Consider the following 17685-nt stretch of genomic DNA (forward strand, 5'->3'; position numbering starts at 1 on the left):
AGCAGTTCTGGTAACAGGAGAGGGCTGGCCTTTGCCAGCCTGTTCCTGGGGTTATGGGTGTGGGGCAGGTGGGGGTGGATTTGGGTCTGTGAGGGGCTAATGTGGGGATTTGGGTCTCTGTGTGGCAGCTGGGGGGGAATTGGGTTTGTGTGGGGCTGTAAGGGGTGGACTTTAGGGGCTGAGAGGACCTATTTGGGGAGGCCATGAAATGGCCCCCCCAAGTGGGAGCAGTCTGAGCCTTGGTGTGGGGTGGGAGGAAGGGTGGGAGAAGGGCCCCAGAGGGCTGGGGGGCATTTTGCATGCAAAATGCCACCCCTGGCAACACAAGCCTCCCCCAGCTGTCAGTGGTAGAGATTAGAGCACCTACTTGGGGAGGCCATGAAATGGCCCCCCCAAGTGGGAGCAGGCTGAGCCTTGGTGGGGGGTGGGAGGAGGGGTGGGAGAAGGGCCCCAGAGGGTTGGGGGGCATTTTGCATGCAAAATGCCACCCCTGGCAACACAAGCCTCCCCCAGCTGTCAGTGGTAGAGATTAGAGCACCTACTTGGGGAGGCCATGAAATGGCCCCCCCAAGTGGGAGCAGGCTGAGCCTTGGTGGGGGGTGGGAGGAGGGGTGGGAGAAGGGCCCCTGAGGGTAAGGGGGCATTTTGCATGCAAAATGCCACCCCTGGCAAAGGAAGCCTGCTTCTTCATTTTTTCCCCATAGGAAATAATGAAGAAGATGCTCCTTTATGGGAGGATGGGGGGACCTGCTTTGGGGGGCCATAACATGGCCCCCCAAAGTCCAATCTGTCTGAAACTTGGGTGGTTGTTAGAGAAGGGTTAGAGGAAGGTCCCCACCAATTTTGGGCTTATTCGGTGGGAAAATGCCTCCTCCAGGCGTCCTGGAAGACGGAGGCATTTTCCCATAGAAAAAAGCCGAAAGAATGCCGAAAGAATGCCGAAATAATGCCGAAAGAATCCCGAATCCCGAAAGAGATTCTTGTTTCGGCTTTCAGCTTTAACGATAGAGAATTTTCTTTCGGCTTTCTACTTTCGGCTATAGCCGAAAATTTTTGGCTTGCACACCCCTAGTTAAGAGTATAGCAATACCTTGTGTACAAAGAGGAAGAGAAGAAAATCCTGCAGGGGGCAGCAAGCTCTAGCTGGACAGGACTGTAGGGTGAGTAACTTCTTTTTAGAAGGGCTTTTCCTTGTCTATCTGTGGAATGCTATTTTAGGCTTTTCTTTCAGTACTCTAGAGAACTCAATTAGCAAGGCGGCTGGTTTTATTTCTTCTCTTTCAAATCCAGTTTATTCGTTCTGTTAATAAAGCTTTTGTTATTCTTTAATCAGTTCAATGTCCTGACTGCTGCATAGGGACTCTGCCAACAAGAATATCAAGGGAAAAGGAGCCATTTATACAGAATGAAGCCAAAACCCTCTTTACAAATGAAAAATCCAGCAATGTAATTGGTGGACATCTCACTTTGGAAAGACAGGCCTATCACCACAGTCCTTGCAAAGAAGAATGGATAACCACCTTCATATATTTCTCAATATTATCATCATTAATTTTATAATACAGATTAGCAATAATCACTGTAATAAAGAATGTAACATATTCAGTTCAGATTTTGATTTGTTAAAATCCCAATGCATATATCCTTGTTTAGAGACCAATTTCAGCAGAATTAGCGGGGTAAATCTGACTCTGTCAAGAAGAAAGTGTGAGGTGGCCTTTTCCGTACACATAAAAGAAGGGCTGAAGGGTCTCTCCAGAGAAGGCCCCTGCAGAGAATGTGTAAAGGCAGGCTGCTGTATCAGCATTAAAGAAGGCTACCCGTCCGCCATCACAGTTCACAGAAACTCTTACCTTCTTGAGCTCTCCCTTCAGGGACAGGGGAGTATGATGAGGCTTTATAGAAGCTTCATAGCCATCTTTCCAGTGCCCCACAACACAGAGGTCTTCTTTAGTTTTTATGTGAAACTTGCCCTTTCTCCTCACAGACTTTCTGGTCATCCCCACAGCCCATTCTTTCTCCCTTCCTACAATGACTTCCCAGAAATGTCGTCCTGCTGTGAATTCCTCACGTCCAAGCACAGCAGCACGTTGGTCAAACCTCTCTGGATTGTCAGGCAGATCTTGAACTGTGTTTTCCCATTTCACACTTTTATGGTCTTCTGACAGGACGAGATTTTTAAAAGCAGTATCAGGATCCAAGCTTACATTTACTGTTGGGAGTGATGAGGGGAAAAAAATAAGCAGCATCAACTGAGAGATGGTCACTTGCACAAGTGCTGTTTGAATGTTATTGGGGAGGGGGGTTCTTTTCCCCATCTCTTCCCAGTACTGTGCTGCTTCTGTCCACCCCACATAGTTCTTAAGCTTGGTAGTTTAAAAAATAATTCTATCTTCTTAAAGGTATACTCACAGACCCAGTCACACAGACTAATTTTCCATAAAGATCTTCACTAACAGAATAACATCTCATCTCATTCACACAGCTTGTCTGACCTAGATGGAATATACACAGACCAACTCAGGAGCACAGTTTGCCAGATTTAGAGAGAATTAGGCCATCAAGTTTCCACACATTTTGCCTGATTTAGCCAGAATCCTTTCTCTGAGACACCGGAAGACTGCAAACCTCTTCTCTCAGCTCTTAATCAAAACTATAGTTTACTCCCCCTCCCTCCAGGGTGCAGCTACCACCCAATCACTCATCTAGCCCCCCCTCATTTCCTCTGAGGCCTGCATCTAAACGTGGGGTGTGTGTGTGTGGTTGTGTGTGTGGGGGGTGGTGCTTTCAAGTCATAGCTGACTTATGATGAACCCTGGCGGGGTTTTCATGGAAAGTGACTATCAGAAGTGGTTTGCCATTGCCTGCCTCTGCAGCCCTGATCTTCACAGGAAGTCTCCCATCCAATTACTAACCAAGGCCAACCCTGTTTAGCTTCTGAGACCTGATGAGATCAGGCTCACCTGGGCTATCCAGGTCAGGGCGCATTTAAACTTACACTAACAAATATTTTAAAACCCCACATTAGCAAGCAGAAATAAAGTCCAGTTGTAATACAATGCATGCGAAGCATCTCACATCACAAGGTGCAATGCTATTTATACTTCTGAGTACCAGAGTTTAAAGCCATCAGAGGAGACATTCCCTTCCTGTCTTGCCTGTGGCCTCCTCAAAGGCATCTAACTAGCCACTATTGGAAAGTGGGGAACCAGCAAGGCAGTTTTAACTTTCTTAAGAAAAAGTTTTTGTAAAAACGATGTGTTTTGATCCAGGAACAAAAATACATAATTCTTCTTCATTCGTCTTTCCCACAATACATTAACATGCTCATGATTTCTGGGCTCCCAGAATAGAACTTTTGAGTTCTAATGAAACACAAGCAGGGAAAATTTTGATAACCCCGCCCCCATCTTCTCCCTCCATCAGTTCTTGAAATTTACCTTTTTGCTGCTGAAGTCCAGATAGCAAGGTACCTGGGAAAGCAAAGAGCAGACACCGAGCATTAATCCACTCTGCTTAAGTCATTCTAGTTTTTTAAAAATGCCAGTTCACATCACAAATTCCACAACAGCATCTGTTTCACCGAGGGTTCCCAGGTGGGTTGCCCCATTGCCTGCTGATCTGCCAGTGATCGGTGGGAGGTGGCAAGTCCCCCAGAGATCATCCACCACTAGCAGGCATTCTGGGAATGCATGCAGTGCACACGTTCCCGGGGGGCGGGGGGGCATGACGATGTCACTTCCTGAAGTTATGTCATTGTGCCAGCCACATGCTTTGCTGGGGCCAATTTTGGCCCCAAATGGGCCAGAATTAGCCTCACATGAAGCATGGCCACAGATGATGTCTCTTTCTGGAAGTGATGTCATCACGTAAGCTCTGGGAGCACATGCGCACAAACATGGTCATGGGCAAGGCAGAAGGTAAGTGTTGGGTCCCCCACCTCCTGCCGGGAGAGTAAGGGGACCTGGCAACCCTAGCTTCACTCTTGTCCTCAGAAGGACCACACATCACACAAAGTAACAAAGCCACTGTTGGAAGTGAAGAATGTGCAGTGCAGGTCAGTGGGGGAGCAGAGTTAGCAAGGCAAATAGGTCAAGCTCCTCGACTTTTCCTTCTGACTGTTCTGCGGCTGTCTTTTTGCTTATTAAGACTACTGCTGTCTGGAACTTCTTCGTTCCGGTTGCCTTCATCTCTTCCTCATAGGGTCTTATTAAACATGCACAAAACTCATGTGTGAACTTTAGTTTAATGTGTGACCACATTCACCGTCAAAATGGTTGGGGGATAGGAAGAGGCTCCTGTGTGTGCGTGTGAAGGCAAAAGAGGCTTCATCTGTCCCTGTTTTCACCCAGCGTGCTTTCACAGATAGAAAAGAGCCGTTGGGGGGGGGGGCAGGCACTTTCTCTTACTGCCCATTCCATGTATCTCCTGGGCAAACTTGAAATATACTTCTAGTAGTAGCTAAGGACTTCAGCCTAAGGCTCCAGCCCAACAAAACGGTAGTGGGGGGGGGGGCAGTGGCATTCCAAGCCATGGATCCAAATGAATTCTTCAGTGTTTGGATTCAACAATCCAAACATATTCAGGAGGAGTTCCACACTGCTGTGAATCAGGTTGTGGGAGCTATTTTGATCAGACCTCTTTCCACAGTGAACTGAACTCAACTGGGTCTCAAATTCCATTCCTATGGGATAATGTCTGGATTCTTTCATAGTCATACCTCCATCTAGACTAGTGTGACATCCAGTATCAAAATGCTCCAGCTCTCTTTTTCACATTACCTTTGAATTGTTCCATGGCCCTCTCCAGAAAGGGATTCAGATCACAGAATTCCCAGATCCGCCATTTCAGTGCTGCAGGAAAAGCCACCGGATTTTCAAGTGTCTCAGAGCAGAACCACAAGTGACAAAAGGCACAGGTTGGACACTTGTCAGCTTCCCTCAAGTTTTGATGGGAAATGTAGGCAGCTTGGCGGAATGTTGGACAAGTGACAGTTGAAAAGGCGATTGGGCAGCAGTCAGAGAGTGAAGCTGCGAGACCAGGATGCCTACATTTCCCATCAAAACTTGAGGGAAGCTGACAAGTGTCCAATCTGTGCCTTTTGTCACTTGTGGTTCTGCTCTTATTCTCACACCTGATGGAGACAAACGTTTTTTGGCAGCTGAAGGTCCTGAACCAATGTAGAGCTCATTGCAATAGTTTAACCTAGAGGTCGCTAGCAAATAGATAATGGTGGTAAGGTCTTAGTTATCGAGGTACAGACCAGGTACAGCTGAGGATTCGGCAAATCAGGGACCTGGAGCACTCCCATGCTGCAGCAAAGGCAGTAGAGAGAACGTAAGAAGAGCCTTGCTGATCAGAGCGGTGGTCCATTTAATCCAGGATCTTGTCTTACGCAGGAGTCAACCAGTTCTGAAGAAGGGAGCTCTGACTCTCAAAAGCTTACACCCTGAAAATCTTGTTGGTCTCTAAGGTGCCAAGGGACTCAAATCCCACTGTTCTACTGCAGGCCAACACATCTACCCACCTAAACAGTAGCTAACCAGTAACCCTGGAAGGCTAACAAAGGGCATAGATGCCAAGGCCTTCCCCTGATGCTGCCTCATGGAGCTGGCAGGGCATTTTAAAGAGGGTTGTGCAACCAGGAATGGTAGAGCATTGCCAATCATAAAACAAAAACCTCAATAACTGTGCCCATCTGATGCACCAATGCTGCATTTAATACACTTCTTATTCCACCCCACCCCCCATCCCATGCTTTAATTTTTGCATATGCCCAATTGCATTATTACATTATTATGTTATGACATTATGATGACAGAGGACCCCAGCACTAAGCCATTAGCAGTGGGGGAAAATAAGCCAGCTTATTCGTGATTTTCTTAGCAGTCAATCCCCAAGCTTCGGAATCGGTTTGGGTGTATTTCTTCTGCACATCTGCCCTCTCTTTGCATTTTCACATTTGTGGAGATGGTTTATTTTGTTCTGTAGTTGTCTTAGATCATCAAGATTTTCAAGTGAGGGTGCTCTCACCATTGGTAGCATCTTCAGTAGTGTCACAGCACCCTCCCTTCTTATCTTTTGTGCATACCTATAATGTCATATCAGTATAAGGGCTGGATTTTTTAAAAACATCAAAAATTAATACACGGGGAAGCCTAAAGAGGGAACACCACCACCCGTACCTAAGTCTCCTCCTCTGCAGTCCAAACCAGAGAGGCCTTCCCGGGCTGATACAGAGCTATGAGGAGGAGGTCTGCACCGGCAGGGCAAACCGGTCGGGGATGGAGCCAGGAGCAGCCGTGGATAGTCGCTTTTTAAACTGTCCTGGTTTTTTCTGGCACCAGACGTTGCTACCCCCCTTCTCCTGGGGCACCAGGACTTTTGCATTTTTTAAAAAAAATAGTCATTTTCATATTGTTACATTGACCTAGTGGTGGAGAATGCGCTAGTGGGGTTTTCAAGAGCATAACAGAGGTGGTTTGCCATTGCCTGCCTCTTGGAGGCCTCCCATCCAATTACTAACCAAGATCAGCCCTGCTTAGCAGCCAAAATCTGACAAGATCAAGCTTTCCTGGGCTGTCCAACTGAGGTCTATATTGACCTACCGTTGTAATAATACATGCAACTGATACTCTGGATTCCTAGTTTTCATTTTAAAAAATTCTCAAATCCCTTCCCTTGCAGATATAAGAGAAAAGGTATCTCTCTCTGAAATGGAATGGATTAGAGACTATTAAAAAAATGAAAGCTCAGAATTCAGAGGATCTGGTGCACGTATTGTTACAATGGTAGGTTGATATAATACTATGAAAAAATGATGATTAAAAAAGAAAACAAAACCAGGAGGGGAGAAGGAAGGTGGCGGGAGGAGTGGTTCGACAATCACCAACATCCAATAACTGAAAAGTGGTTTGGAGGTGGGTGGGAGTAGGCAGGACAAGCAAAACTGAAAGAGGGAAAAAAAGACTCAAAATCAGCTTCCAGGAAAAGTTCAGGGTAAAAGTGGTTTCAAAAGAACAGAGGGAAAACCAAAATGAAAACTAAAGGCAAAAAATGCATGTGGAAATCAGGGGATTAATCAAAGCAGTATGGGAATCAGAATTTATGGGGGGGAAACCAAGGGGGAAAACAGAATTAATTTTGGCAGAGTGAGATATACTCACGCAGTCAGAATAATATTAATAGACTAGAAACAAAGCCCGTTGTGCAAATAAATACAATGGGCTCTAGAAAGCTGGGACTGGGGAGGGCTGGCGTGGGTGGGGAGTCTGGGAAGGGCTGAGAGGCAGGAGGGATCTTGGGAGGGTTGGCAGGTAGTTGGGCAAGGGGGGTCTGCGGAGAGCTGAGAGGCAGGAGGGGTCAGGGGAGGGTTGGCAGGTAGGGGGGCAAGTGAGGTCTGGGGAGGGCTGAAACGCAGGAGGGGACTGGGAAGGGCTGGCAGGTGGAGGGGCAAGGCGGGTTTGGGGAGGGCTGAGACACAGGAGGGGCCTGGGAGGGTTGGCAGGTAGAGGGCAAGTGGGGTCTGGGGAGGGCTGAGAGGTAGGAGGGGTCTGGGGAGGGTTGGCAAGTAGGGGGCAAGGGGGGGTCTGGAGAGGGCTGAGATGCAGAGGGCAACGCACCCACCGCCCTGTGAGCCCTCCTGGAGCTGAGGTGTGCCACTCTCAGCAGAGCCTCCAGCGGGGCTAACAGGGTGGTGGGCGTATTGCCCCCCTGGCCTGTCTCCCCCCAGCCTGTTGCTCCCCCCCCCCCCCCCAGCCTGTCGCTCCGATTCCACCAAGCTCAGCACGCCCCGGCTCCAGCGGAGCTCGCAGGGTAGCGGGCGCCTCGCTCTGGCCCCATCGCCCCGGCTTTGCCAGCAGACGGACAGGCAGGCTCACCTGGACGTCCGCCGCCAGTGGCGCCCTCCGGAGGCCAGGTTTGACGGTGAACATTTTATCCTAGTGCACCTGCGGAGGCGCACCAGGATAAATGCGCGTTGTTGGAAACCCGCTAAGAGAATTATGTTATAGGATAGCAACAAATACTGGAATTCCCACAATAAATCTAAATATTCCAGATGTCCACACATACTGTGCAACATGTTTACTCAAGGTGCAGAGAGAGTTGGGGTTTTTGGGGGGGGGGTGCAAGCAGTAAAGAAAGCCAAAGTTTATTCTCTGTATCCTATTAGGATACTGAGTTGGGAAAGACATCTGGTCAGATTCTCAAGTGTCTAGGCAGTTTGCAAGCCTTTGGGCTTGCAAAAGTTGGGAGGGTCAGAGTACCCAGAGGAGTGCTTGCCTTGGTCACAGCAAGGACTCAAGCAAACATTCAGGTAAAATGTCCAGGATAAAAGCACATGGAATTGTCCTTGCAAGGCAACACCTGAGCACAGCAAAGAGTTGAACCTCAGGGCAATGCAGCACAGAATTATGTCCCTGGCCAAACACCTGGTGTTGGTAGCAACTTCAGACGTAAGGGATGAGAAAGAATAGAAAACAAAGGATTTGATTTTCCCAAGATTGAAAAGGGATGAAGAATTCAGGTGAACTCAGCAGGTGTTTCCTGATCGGTCAGAGGTGTGGCCGATCTCCCTTACCTGCTTCATCCTACTCCTGCTGCCCATCACTACAAAAATATTAGCAATCCTTCCCCCAGATCTCTCATGGCCAGACATAATAGTGTAAAGCAGCTTCCACACAACCATCCAAATCTGAACGTATCACCAGCAGTTTAAGAATAAAATACCCCATGGGTTTAGAGGGAAATGCTCTTTGTATACTATCCAGATTCTCCCCAGCTTCATGAAGGGAAATGAGTGAGATCCACATACCTTTGTAAGGTGCTCCTGATCTCCTGGAGGGGGAATAGAATGAAAAAGAAAGACCTCAGTGCTTGCCACAAGCCATACTATGAAGATTTCTCAGACCTTGGAGAGTGAGATAGGCCCTCTAGTACATCTTTTGGGATTGTGGGCTATGTTAGGAGCCAAACGACTTGCTTTCCACAAATGCAGTCTAGCCTGGAAGATAGCCCCCTTCTCGACACAGCTGATCTGGCCACTTGGATCCATGCCATGGTAGCATCGTGACTTGACTACTATAATGCACTGTATGTAGTTCTCCCCTTTAAGTTAATTTGGAGAGTCCAGCTGGTGCAGAACACAGCTGCTTGGCTATTACTGGGAGTCAGGAGGAGCATGAATATTACTCCCATTCTGCAATCATTCCAATGGATAACTATCAGTTATCGGGCTCAGTTCAAGATATTGGCTATCACATAGAAAGTTCTTCATGGCCTTGGCCCATCATATGTACAGGACCATCTCTCTCCCTATGTTCCACCATGGCACTCATCTGAACAGGGCCTTCTGCAAGTGCCACCATACATGTGCATTGTGTGTGGCAGTCCCCACTTTATGGAATGGCCTACCTGAAGAGGTTAAGAATGGAACCTCTCCTATTCTCTTGGCTGAATTATTCAAGAGGGATATATTGTCGAAGGCTTTCACGGCTGGAGGACGTTGGTTGTTGCGGTTTTTCCGGGCTGTATGGCCGTGGTCTTGGCATTGTAGTTCCTGACCTTTCGCCAGCAGCTGTGACTGGCATCTTCAGAAGCATAGCACTGAAAGACAGAGATCTCTCAGTGTCAATCTGCTGACATGGAGAGATCTCTGTCTTTCGGTGCTACACCTCTGAAGTGGCCAGTCACAGCTGCTGGCGAAACATCAGGAACTACAATGCCAAGACCATGGCCATACAGCCCAGAAAATCCACAACAACCAATATTCAAGAGGGCTTTTTACTCAAATAGGAGGGCTGTAAGATAAGGAAGCAAACTCAAAGAGGTGGATCAGTAAAGGGACAGGGAGTGACTATAGACTTTACTACTATTGCTGTAAGTATAATCCTCCTGGTTGGGTCCTACATTGTTTAATATGTCAGTCTCCTAATTGCTTATGCTCTATTTCAGCATTTACAGAGTTGAAGAAATGCTGAAATAGAGCATAAGCAAGCAATTAGGAGACTTAAATCTTTGCAAATGTGGCATGTATATACCCTATTACATGTTTATTGAAATGTCTTTGAAGTGGATTGCAGTGACTCACATTTGAGTCTTGGTGAGAAAGAGAATAGAAATAACATAAATAAATATATAATAAAATGCAACTAGAGTGCGTAGATAGAAAAGCAAGAATGTTTCTGCAGGTAACCACCTGGTTATCAATGCAAGAAGCAGCCTTTACCTGGAGAGAAACTTTAGCTCTTTCTACCCGAATCTTACCTGCAGGAATTCATTCACTGGATGATGAGTCTTTTCCTCCAACTCCCAGATGATATTTTCAAGAGAGGCGAGTTTCCGGGAGAATCTGGCCAGCTGTTCATCCCTCTCTCTTGCAATTTCCTTCTGCACCTCTTCCATCTGAGCCAGGAGAAGTTTCTCTTGTTCTTCCAAAAACTGGTGTAGCTGTCTGTATCCAGTCACTATCTTTTCCCTCTCACTCTCTGTTCGTTTCTGCAACACAGAGAGAGAAGAGAAAAGAAGGGCTGTGTCAGGAATACAGTAAGTCTTTGCTGTGTAAAGCGGTATGTTAGAAGAATCTTGTATTTATTTGTTTATATTTCCTTTATATTCTTTCTCCTCAATGTGGACCCAAAGTGGCCTATATTGTTCTCCTTTCTTCCATTTTTTTTCTTCACAACTCTGTGAGGTCAAAGTTGAAAAACGCAGGTCTGACCTCACAGAGATTACCAGTGAAATCCTAAATGGAGTTACTCCAGTCGAAGCCCATTGATTGCAACTTTTATCAGGGAAAGAGCTTCTTCTAGATTTATACCCATCTTTAGGTCCAAAGTACATGTGAATCTCTGTCATTCTCCCTTTTCCTTGTGGTTTTCTCTTCCTAGAAGACACAGTTAGAAGCAGAAAACTCAGCAAGGAGAAGGAGCGTCTCCCTACCCACACATTGCTTCCATCTCCCCAACAGCTGCAAAGTTAGGGATTACCTGCCTTCTTTGGGCCAAGCTACACATGACGAATGACACTTGAACGGCAAGTGGATTGAGTGGAGGGCAAGTGAACAGGGAGAAATACACTTGCTGTTCAAGTGTCATTCGTCATGTGTAGCTTGGCCCTTTGTGGTGCAAAAAATCAAGCTGGAGATGGGCAATTCTTACCAGGAAAAAAACACTGGAGGGGAAAGGGTTAAGAAGCCCCTTCCCTCCTGCTTGGTCTCCCACTCTAGATTGTAACTTTTATTAAAGGAAATTCCATAGGGAGAAAAAATCGATATGGTAGGGCATCCCACGGATACATGAAACTGCCTTATCTTTCTCAACCTGTACGAACATTAAAGAGAATGTGTACAAAATGATATACAGATGGTATTTAATGCCAAAGAAAATTGCGCTAGGAAATACCAATATGTCAGACAAGTGCTGGAAATGTAAAAAACATGAAGGATCATTATATCACATGTGGTGGACATGTGAAGTAGCTAAACAGTACTGGGGAGAAATAATTGAAGTAATAAATGAGATTTTACAAATACAAATAAATAAGAACCCAGAACTGTTGCTACTGAACTTGGGAATGGAGACAGTTCCAATGCAGCACAGAACAGTTATTTTACATGACAGCAGCGGCAAGACTTTTATATGCGCAGAAATGGAAGACACAAGAAATACCAACTGTAGAAGACTGGATTTACAAATTGCTGTACATGGCAGAAATGGACAAAATGACAAGGAAACTTAAAGATCTTGACCTAGGGCAATATATTGTTGATTGGGGAAAATTGAAACAATTTCTGGAAAAAAAATGGGATGTAAAAGGAGAACTGTGGCAGTTTGAAAATTTTTAAAGAATAGTGTTGTAATGACAAGAGAGAAGGGATCTTACCATTTAGGGGGAATGTAATTATAATCTAAGCTTATATAATGTTTAAGGGGATTTTACATTGAATATATGGGATAATGAGAAGGGGGAAACAGATATCTCGATGAGGTATACTATACATGATATATGACATAAAACAACGGGTTAGTAGATCAGACTCTATATATAATATGATATGTGGCTGTGTTGTGTGGTGATGTGTGCTGTGCTACATTGGTGGCATAGCATACAACATATATATAATATATTACTGTGATATATACTATACTGATAGTGTATTTGATGGAGTATATGTTGAAAAGAAAAGAAATAGAATAAGTTTAAAGTAAGAGATAGGGTGATCTTTGTTATATATTATATTAGTATGTTATATTGAGTTGAGATATACTATACTGATAGTAGGTTTGATAGAGGTTATGTAAAAATAAGAATGTGCTTAGAATAAGAGATATTGAATTAGAGTTGGTAGGGAAATATAAATGAAATAGATTTAAGTAACAAGAAGGGTTAGGGGTTGGAAAGCTGTTGGAAGTCAATAGGGAGGGGGGAGGGAAAGGGTGGGGGTTAGAGCAGGGGGCAAAATGGGATTATTTGTGTCAAATTTGCAAAATTTTCTTTGTTTTACCACTCACTAATAAAAAATTTTATTTTAAAAAAAAAGAAAAGAAACTGCCTTATCTTGAATCAGACCTTTGGTCCATCAAGGTCAGAATTGTCGACTCAGACTGGCAACAGCTCTCCAGAGTCTGAGCTTGAGCTCTTTCACATCACCTGCTGCTCAGTCCTTTAAACTAGAAATGCTGGGAACTGAACCAGGAATGTTCTGCATGCCAACCAGATACTCTGTCCCTGATCTACAGCCCCTCAGGATGGAGGAAAGATCTGTTTCAATCAGTTCAGTTCCAAATAAGCTTGAGATCTCTGAGCTTTTCCAGAAAGCACATGGGGGGGGGTTCATCCATTTTCCATGAGTTCTGTGGGCTCCTAAACTTTACACATGTACACAGGTGACTCTCAGACACGCATGTTATTGTCTTGCCTCATGGGAACTGGAAGTGAGTTTCATCTGTCCTGCACCCCACCCTGTAGCACCATCCATGATACAGAATGGTTGTGCAATTCAACTGATTCTGCTCCCAGGGAAGCACAGCTGAGAGCAGAGATGGTTCTGGATTTTGATGGAAAAACAAGGGAAAAAATGTAAGAAACAGAAAATATCTAAACCAAGAAGATATTCAGGTTCAAAAGAGATGCCCCATTCATTTTGTAAGTTAGATATGGGTTCCCCTGATCCAACTCACTTTCCCCACAGCCAGATGGCAGCTGCAAGGAACTAATTTCCCAAGTGCAGAAGAGCCCCAGTTTGGATTAGGACCATGGTGTGGGGAGAGGAGGGGCTTCAGCCTCTCTGCATAGTTTCCCCAGTCTGAAAGCCCCGAGTACTGTTTGGGGGCTACACATGCAGTATTCCAGGCCTGACTTATGAAAAAAAACGAGTTTGGCCCTCAAACCCAAAACTTTCACTGAGAATGAAGTGGCTAACTTGAAAGTTCTTCTGTATGTACATGCCTAATAAAGCAGCTGGTGTAAGGATTGTAGTCTAATCCATGCTAACTGCACACCAACAGAATCTCATTTAATATCTGAGCCAGAGAAGATCTTGGGAAAATGAACTGTAATGCTATCGGGCATTAAGACCTGGACAAACCTGCATACTAACAATGATAATTAGAAAATGCAGCAACATTCCATCTTAGAATGTTGAAGATGAGTATTTCGTGAACGTTTTCTTCTATGAACCCCTTAAGTGGTAAATCAAGCTATTCTAAATGGAGTGGGTGGGTGGGGTGTCTGTCTCCTGGCCTGTCTTTTCTGTATATTGTACTCATTTCCCCCCTCCCGCCCCCCCCCCCCGGCATGGGTTTGAGCATTTGTTCACTTTCTACCCTTAGTGACACTTACAAACAGTTCTTGGCTTTCCTTCACTACATCTGCTTTGCAGGCCAGAACTTTTTCCCTCTCCTTCCTCAGAAACTCCATGCTGCTGTAGCTCTGATCCTGAAGAGAAAACACAAACATTTAGGGTTGGTTTTTTAAAGAAATTTACCAAACATAAAAAACACATATGCCAGTAAGGGCAGATTTTCCAGTTATTCTTTGCACTGTACAATTTTCCAGCACCTTAAATAAAAGCATGATCTGATTCAGCTTGTTTCTATTTATATTTAGTAAACAAAACGTTAAAAGGAAGTTATTCTGCAGGTGCCAACTTGAAAAATGGGCAAAATCTTCAACTCCCCATACATGTGCTTTCTCCATTATGCCTCCATCTTATGGACTGGCCTTCCTAATAAAGTCAGGAAGGCTCCCACTTTCTTGGCTTCCTGAAAGCTACGCAAAATTGAATTATTCAAGAGAGATACTCTGCCATAAAATTCCTAGGGATAATTACCTGAAAAACATTAATTACAACTTTGAAAACTGCCAGCTTAGTTTTATAATACATTGGCAATGCCATCCATGCATAAGGTCGAGACCTGGCACATCTGGTCCAATAACAACAATAACAACATTCGATTTATATACCGCCCTTCAGGATGACTTAACACCCACTCAGAGCGGTTTACAAAGTATGTCATTATTATCCCCACAACAAAACACCCTGTGAGGTGGGTGGGGCTGAGAGAGCTAGGAGCTGTGACTGACCCAAGGTCACCCAGCTGGCTTCAAGTGGAGGAGTAGGGGAATCAAACCCGGCTCTCCAGATTAGAGTCCCATGCTCTTAACCACTACATCAAGCTGGCTCTCAAGGGAAAGGGAGGGTGTTTCTTGCTGATTTCCCCCTTAGGCCCGACCTCTGACTTCCTACTTCTGCATTACTTGGAGTTCTCCTGTCCCTGGCAGCCTATAAAGCCTAGACTAGCCAAGTCACATCAGACCTCAGAAGCTAAGTAGCATTGGCTGTGGTTAGTATTTGGATGGGTGACCACCAAATAAGGCCAGGGTCTCTACACAGAGGAAGGCAATGGCAAAACAACTCTGAATGTGTCTTGCCTCATAAATCTCATAAATGGGATCACCATCAGTTGCGACTTGACAAAACATGGCAAGGGGGGGGGCTGACCATTTAACTTCCATGGAAAGTTCTCCTGGAGGGCTGCAGGCAGCCAGGAGAAAACAGAGCTAATCCCCAGGAGCTCTGTTTAGCATTTCAGGGGCCATTTGGTCTGGCTTGCCCACAGTCCATGCCAGACTGTTCCCCAGAAGTAGTGTTTCAGGGCATTTTATGCCTCAGCAGGAGAGAGGGGCAGGGAAGTCAGGCTCTGTTGCTGGAAACCCCTTCCCTCAGCTGAGATTTTTCACAGAATCCAGCCTATTGTTATTAATTTTATGAGGCAACAAATCTTTAGAAATGGGGATTTTCCAATGGAAAAAAGCAAAGACCTAGGAAATTTTCAGGAAATATTTTTTCACCCATTATCTCTGATTGATGGCCAAATAAGTTCCAGGTTTGGATCTCTTGCAATATTTTAAGAATGCAGCTGTTGGCAGAAAAGACTAGCCAGGAGGCAGCAGGAGATGGGGAGCAAAGATGTTTTTCATTCCTGCTTTCGGTATAGAAAGAGACTAGCCCAGGATAGGATCAGCAGAGGGAGTTTGTACACAAGGGGTCTCACCAGACACCCAGAAGAGCAGGGAGGGGGGAGATCCCCTGTTCTTCCTCTCTCAAGAGCCACAGAGATTTCCTACCTTATACTCCTGGGCAGCCTCCTCAATAGGAATCACCTCATGATATTTGTGCTCCTTGGATCCGTTGCAGGCCACACAGATGGGGGCATCATCGTCTTTACAGAAGAGCTTCAGGGGCCTCTGGTGTTTCTCACAGACACTCACCTTTCCAGCTGCTCTGATCGTCTGATACAAAAAATAGACAATTTTGTTTACTTAAGTTTACTTCCTGGTTTCTATTCCTTAGTTGGGCTTTTTCATACACCAAGTAGGGTAGCCAAAGTTACTGCAAGGCTGACGAAAAGAAGCACAATCCTAAACTAAGGGACCGAGGAAGAGTGAGCAACTTCCTGTCCCCAGCGTGATCCAGAGAGATTTCCTACTTGCCTTATTCTCTTGAGCAGTTTCCTCCAGAGGAGTCACCTGGTGATCTTTGTGTTCTTTGGATCTGCCACAGACCACACACAAGGGGGCTTCGTCGTCCTTGCAGAAAAATTGTAGGGGCTCCTGGTGCTTTGCGCAGACTCTCTCCCTCCCTTCTTCTCCCCTCTTCGCTTCTGCCTTCTGCCCTTCAAAAAGACTGAGTTTCTTGGCTATTTCGACAACGTGTGCCAGCTGCAGATTCGGGCGGAGGTCCCCTGGCTGAGCAATTCCTCTGCATTGGGGGCAGGAAGCCTCTGCCCCCGACTCCCCCCAGCTCCGGGTCAGGCAGCCTCGGCAGAAGTTGTGGCCGCACTCGGCGATCATAACGGGATCCCTGAAATATTCCAGGCAGATGGAGCAAGTGGCTTCCTCGCACAGATCTTGGACTGGCCCTCCAGCCGCCATGGCTGCCTCCCACCTCAGAAAAGCAACCGAGCTAGTTTCAGTTTCTCGAGCGATGATGACTGCGCGTTTCCGGAAGGGGGTGGGGGGGTGTCTCCGCTGGTGAGAAATCAACACAGTACGGAGTCTGGCTGAGGAAAGAAACTCCCTTTCTGAGAGACTGGTCCAAAGCAGTGCCTCGTTTAGTAAACAAAAATATTTTACATGAATGCTGAGTAATCCGTTTAAAATTAACTCCTGGGCAAACTACTTTGAAAGAATGGCGCTGAAAAGTTGGTTTCAAATAAAAGAGGAGTCAAGCGCCACTTTTAAAGACTAGAATAATTTATTTCAGCAAAGGTTTTAGTGGCTCAGGGAAGCCCAACCTTGTTAGATCTCGGAAAGCTTAAGCATGGCTGGCCTTGGTTAGTCATTGGATGGGAGACCTTCTGAGGGAGACCAGAATGCTGCAAAGGAGGAAGGCAATGGACTTCTGCTAGTCTCTTGGAAACCCCACCAGCCGTTGCCTTAAATCAGCTATGACTTGAGGGCAAGTTTTGTTATTCAAAGTAATGCTAGTGAACTCCTTTTGCTTTGCTGCTACGAGCGTGCCTGGCTATCCATCTGGAATTATTATCTTGCATCCACACCTCATTGGATTTTGCACTATAGCTGCCATTCACTAGATTTTCCTGGGTAGGCAAGCCAACCCAGGAATTAAATGTAGAAAAGGGCAAGAGTCCTACAAGACTAACAACATTTGTGGTAGGGCATGAGCTTTTGTAACAGCTTACTTCTTCAGATACAGCTAGAATGCGAGTCCATCCGTCTTTATATCTTGGAGAGTGGAGTAGTTACAGAAGCCGAATGATAATAGCTGGTGAATAACAATAGTAGGTGGGATAGGATAGGGTGGGGGTATGCAAAGGGGTAGTGGGTGTGGAGAAATCTACATTGGTAATGAGAAAGGAAGCCGAGGTCTCAATTCAGTCCAGGTGGATGCATTGTCTTGAGCTTCGTTATCAGTTGCAATTCAGCAGTCTCTCTAATCTCCCTTTAAAATTCCTCTGCAGGATAACTTGCTTTTAGGTCAGCAACTGAACGTCCTGGAAGGTTAAAGTGTGTTCCTCCCCCACCCCCGTTTTTTGAATGTTTTGGTTTCTGATGTCAGACTTAATGTCCATTAATTCTTTGTTGAAAGAACTGGCCAGTTTGTCCAATGTAGAGGTGGAAGGATATTACTGACACATGGCATAATTCACATTAGGGGAT

The 17685-nt window shown here is 45.7% G+C and overlaps 1 protein-coding gene across 1 annotated transcript; it reads right to left on the reverse strand.

Annotated features, from left to right (window-relative positions):
• Window positions 1-1624: 1624 nt before the first annotated feature.
• LOC129327350 (E3 ubiquitin-protein ligase TRIM7-like) lies at window positions 1625-16461 on the reverse strand. Its single transcript, XM_054975915.1, has 8 exons — window positions 15997-16461; window positions 15631-15795; window positions 13843-13938; window positions 10267-10497; window positions 8807-8838; window positions 4782-4891; window positions 3441-3473; window positions 1625-2212 (listed from the first exon to the last, which is right to left on the reverse strand). Exons 1-8 carry the CDS (start codon window positions 16435-16437, stop codon window positions 1695-1697), a joined length of 1626 nt encoding a protein of 541 aa, XP_054831890.1. The 5' UTR covers window positions 16438-16461; the 3' UTR covers window positions 1625-1694.
• Window positions 16462-17685: the final 1224 nt, after the last annotated feature.

Source organism: Eublepharis macularius, chromosome 4, assembly GCF_028583425.1.
Source record: "Eublepharis macularius isolate TG4126 chromosome 4, MPM_Emac_v1.0, whole genome shotgun sequence".
In the NCBI taxonomy this organism is placed as follows: Eukaryota; Metazoa; Chordata; class Lepidosauria; order Squamata; family Eublepharidae; genus Eublepharis; species Eublepharis macularius.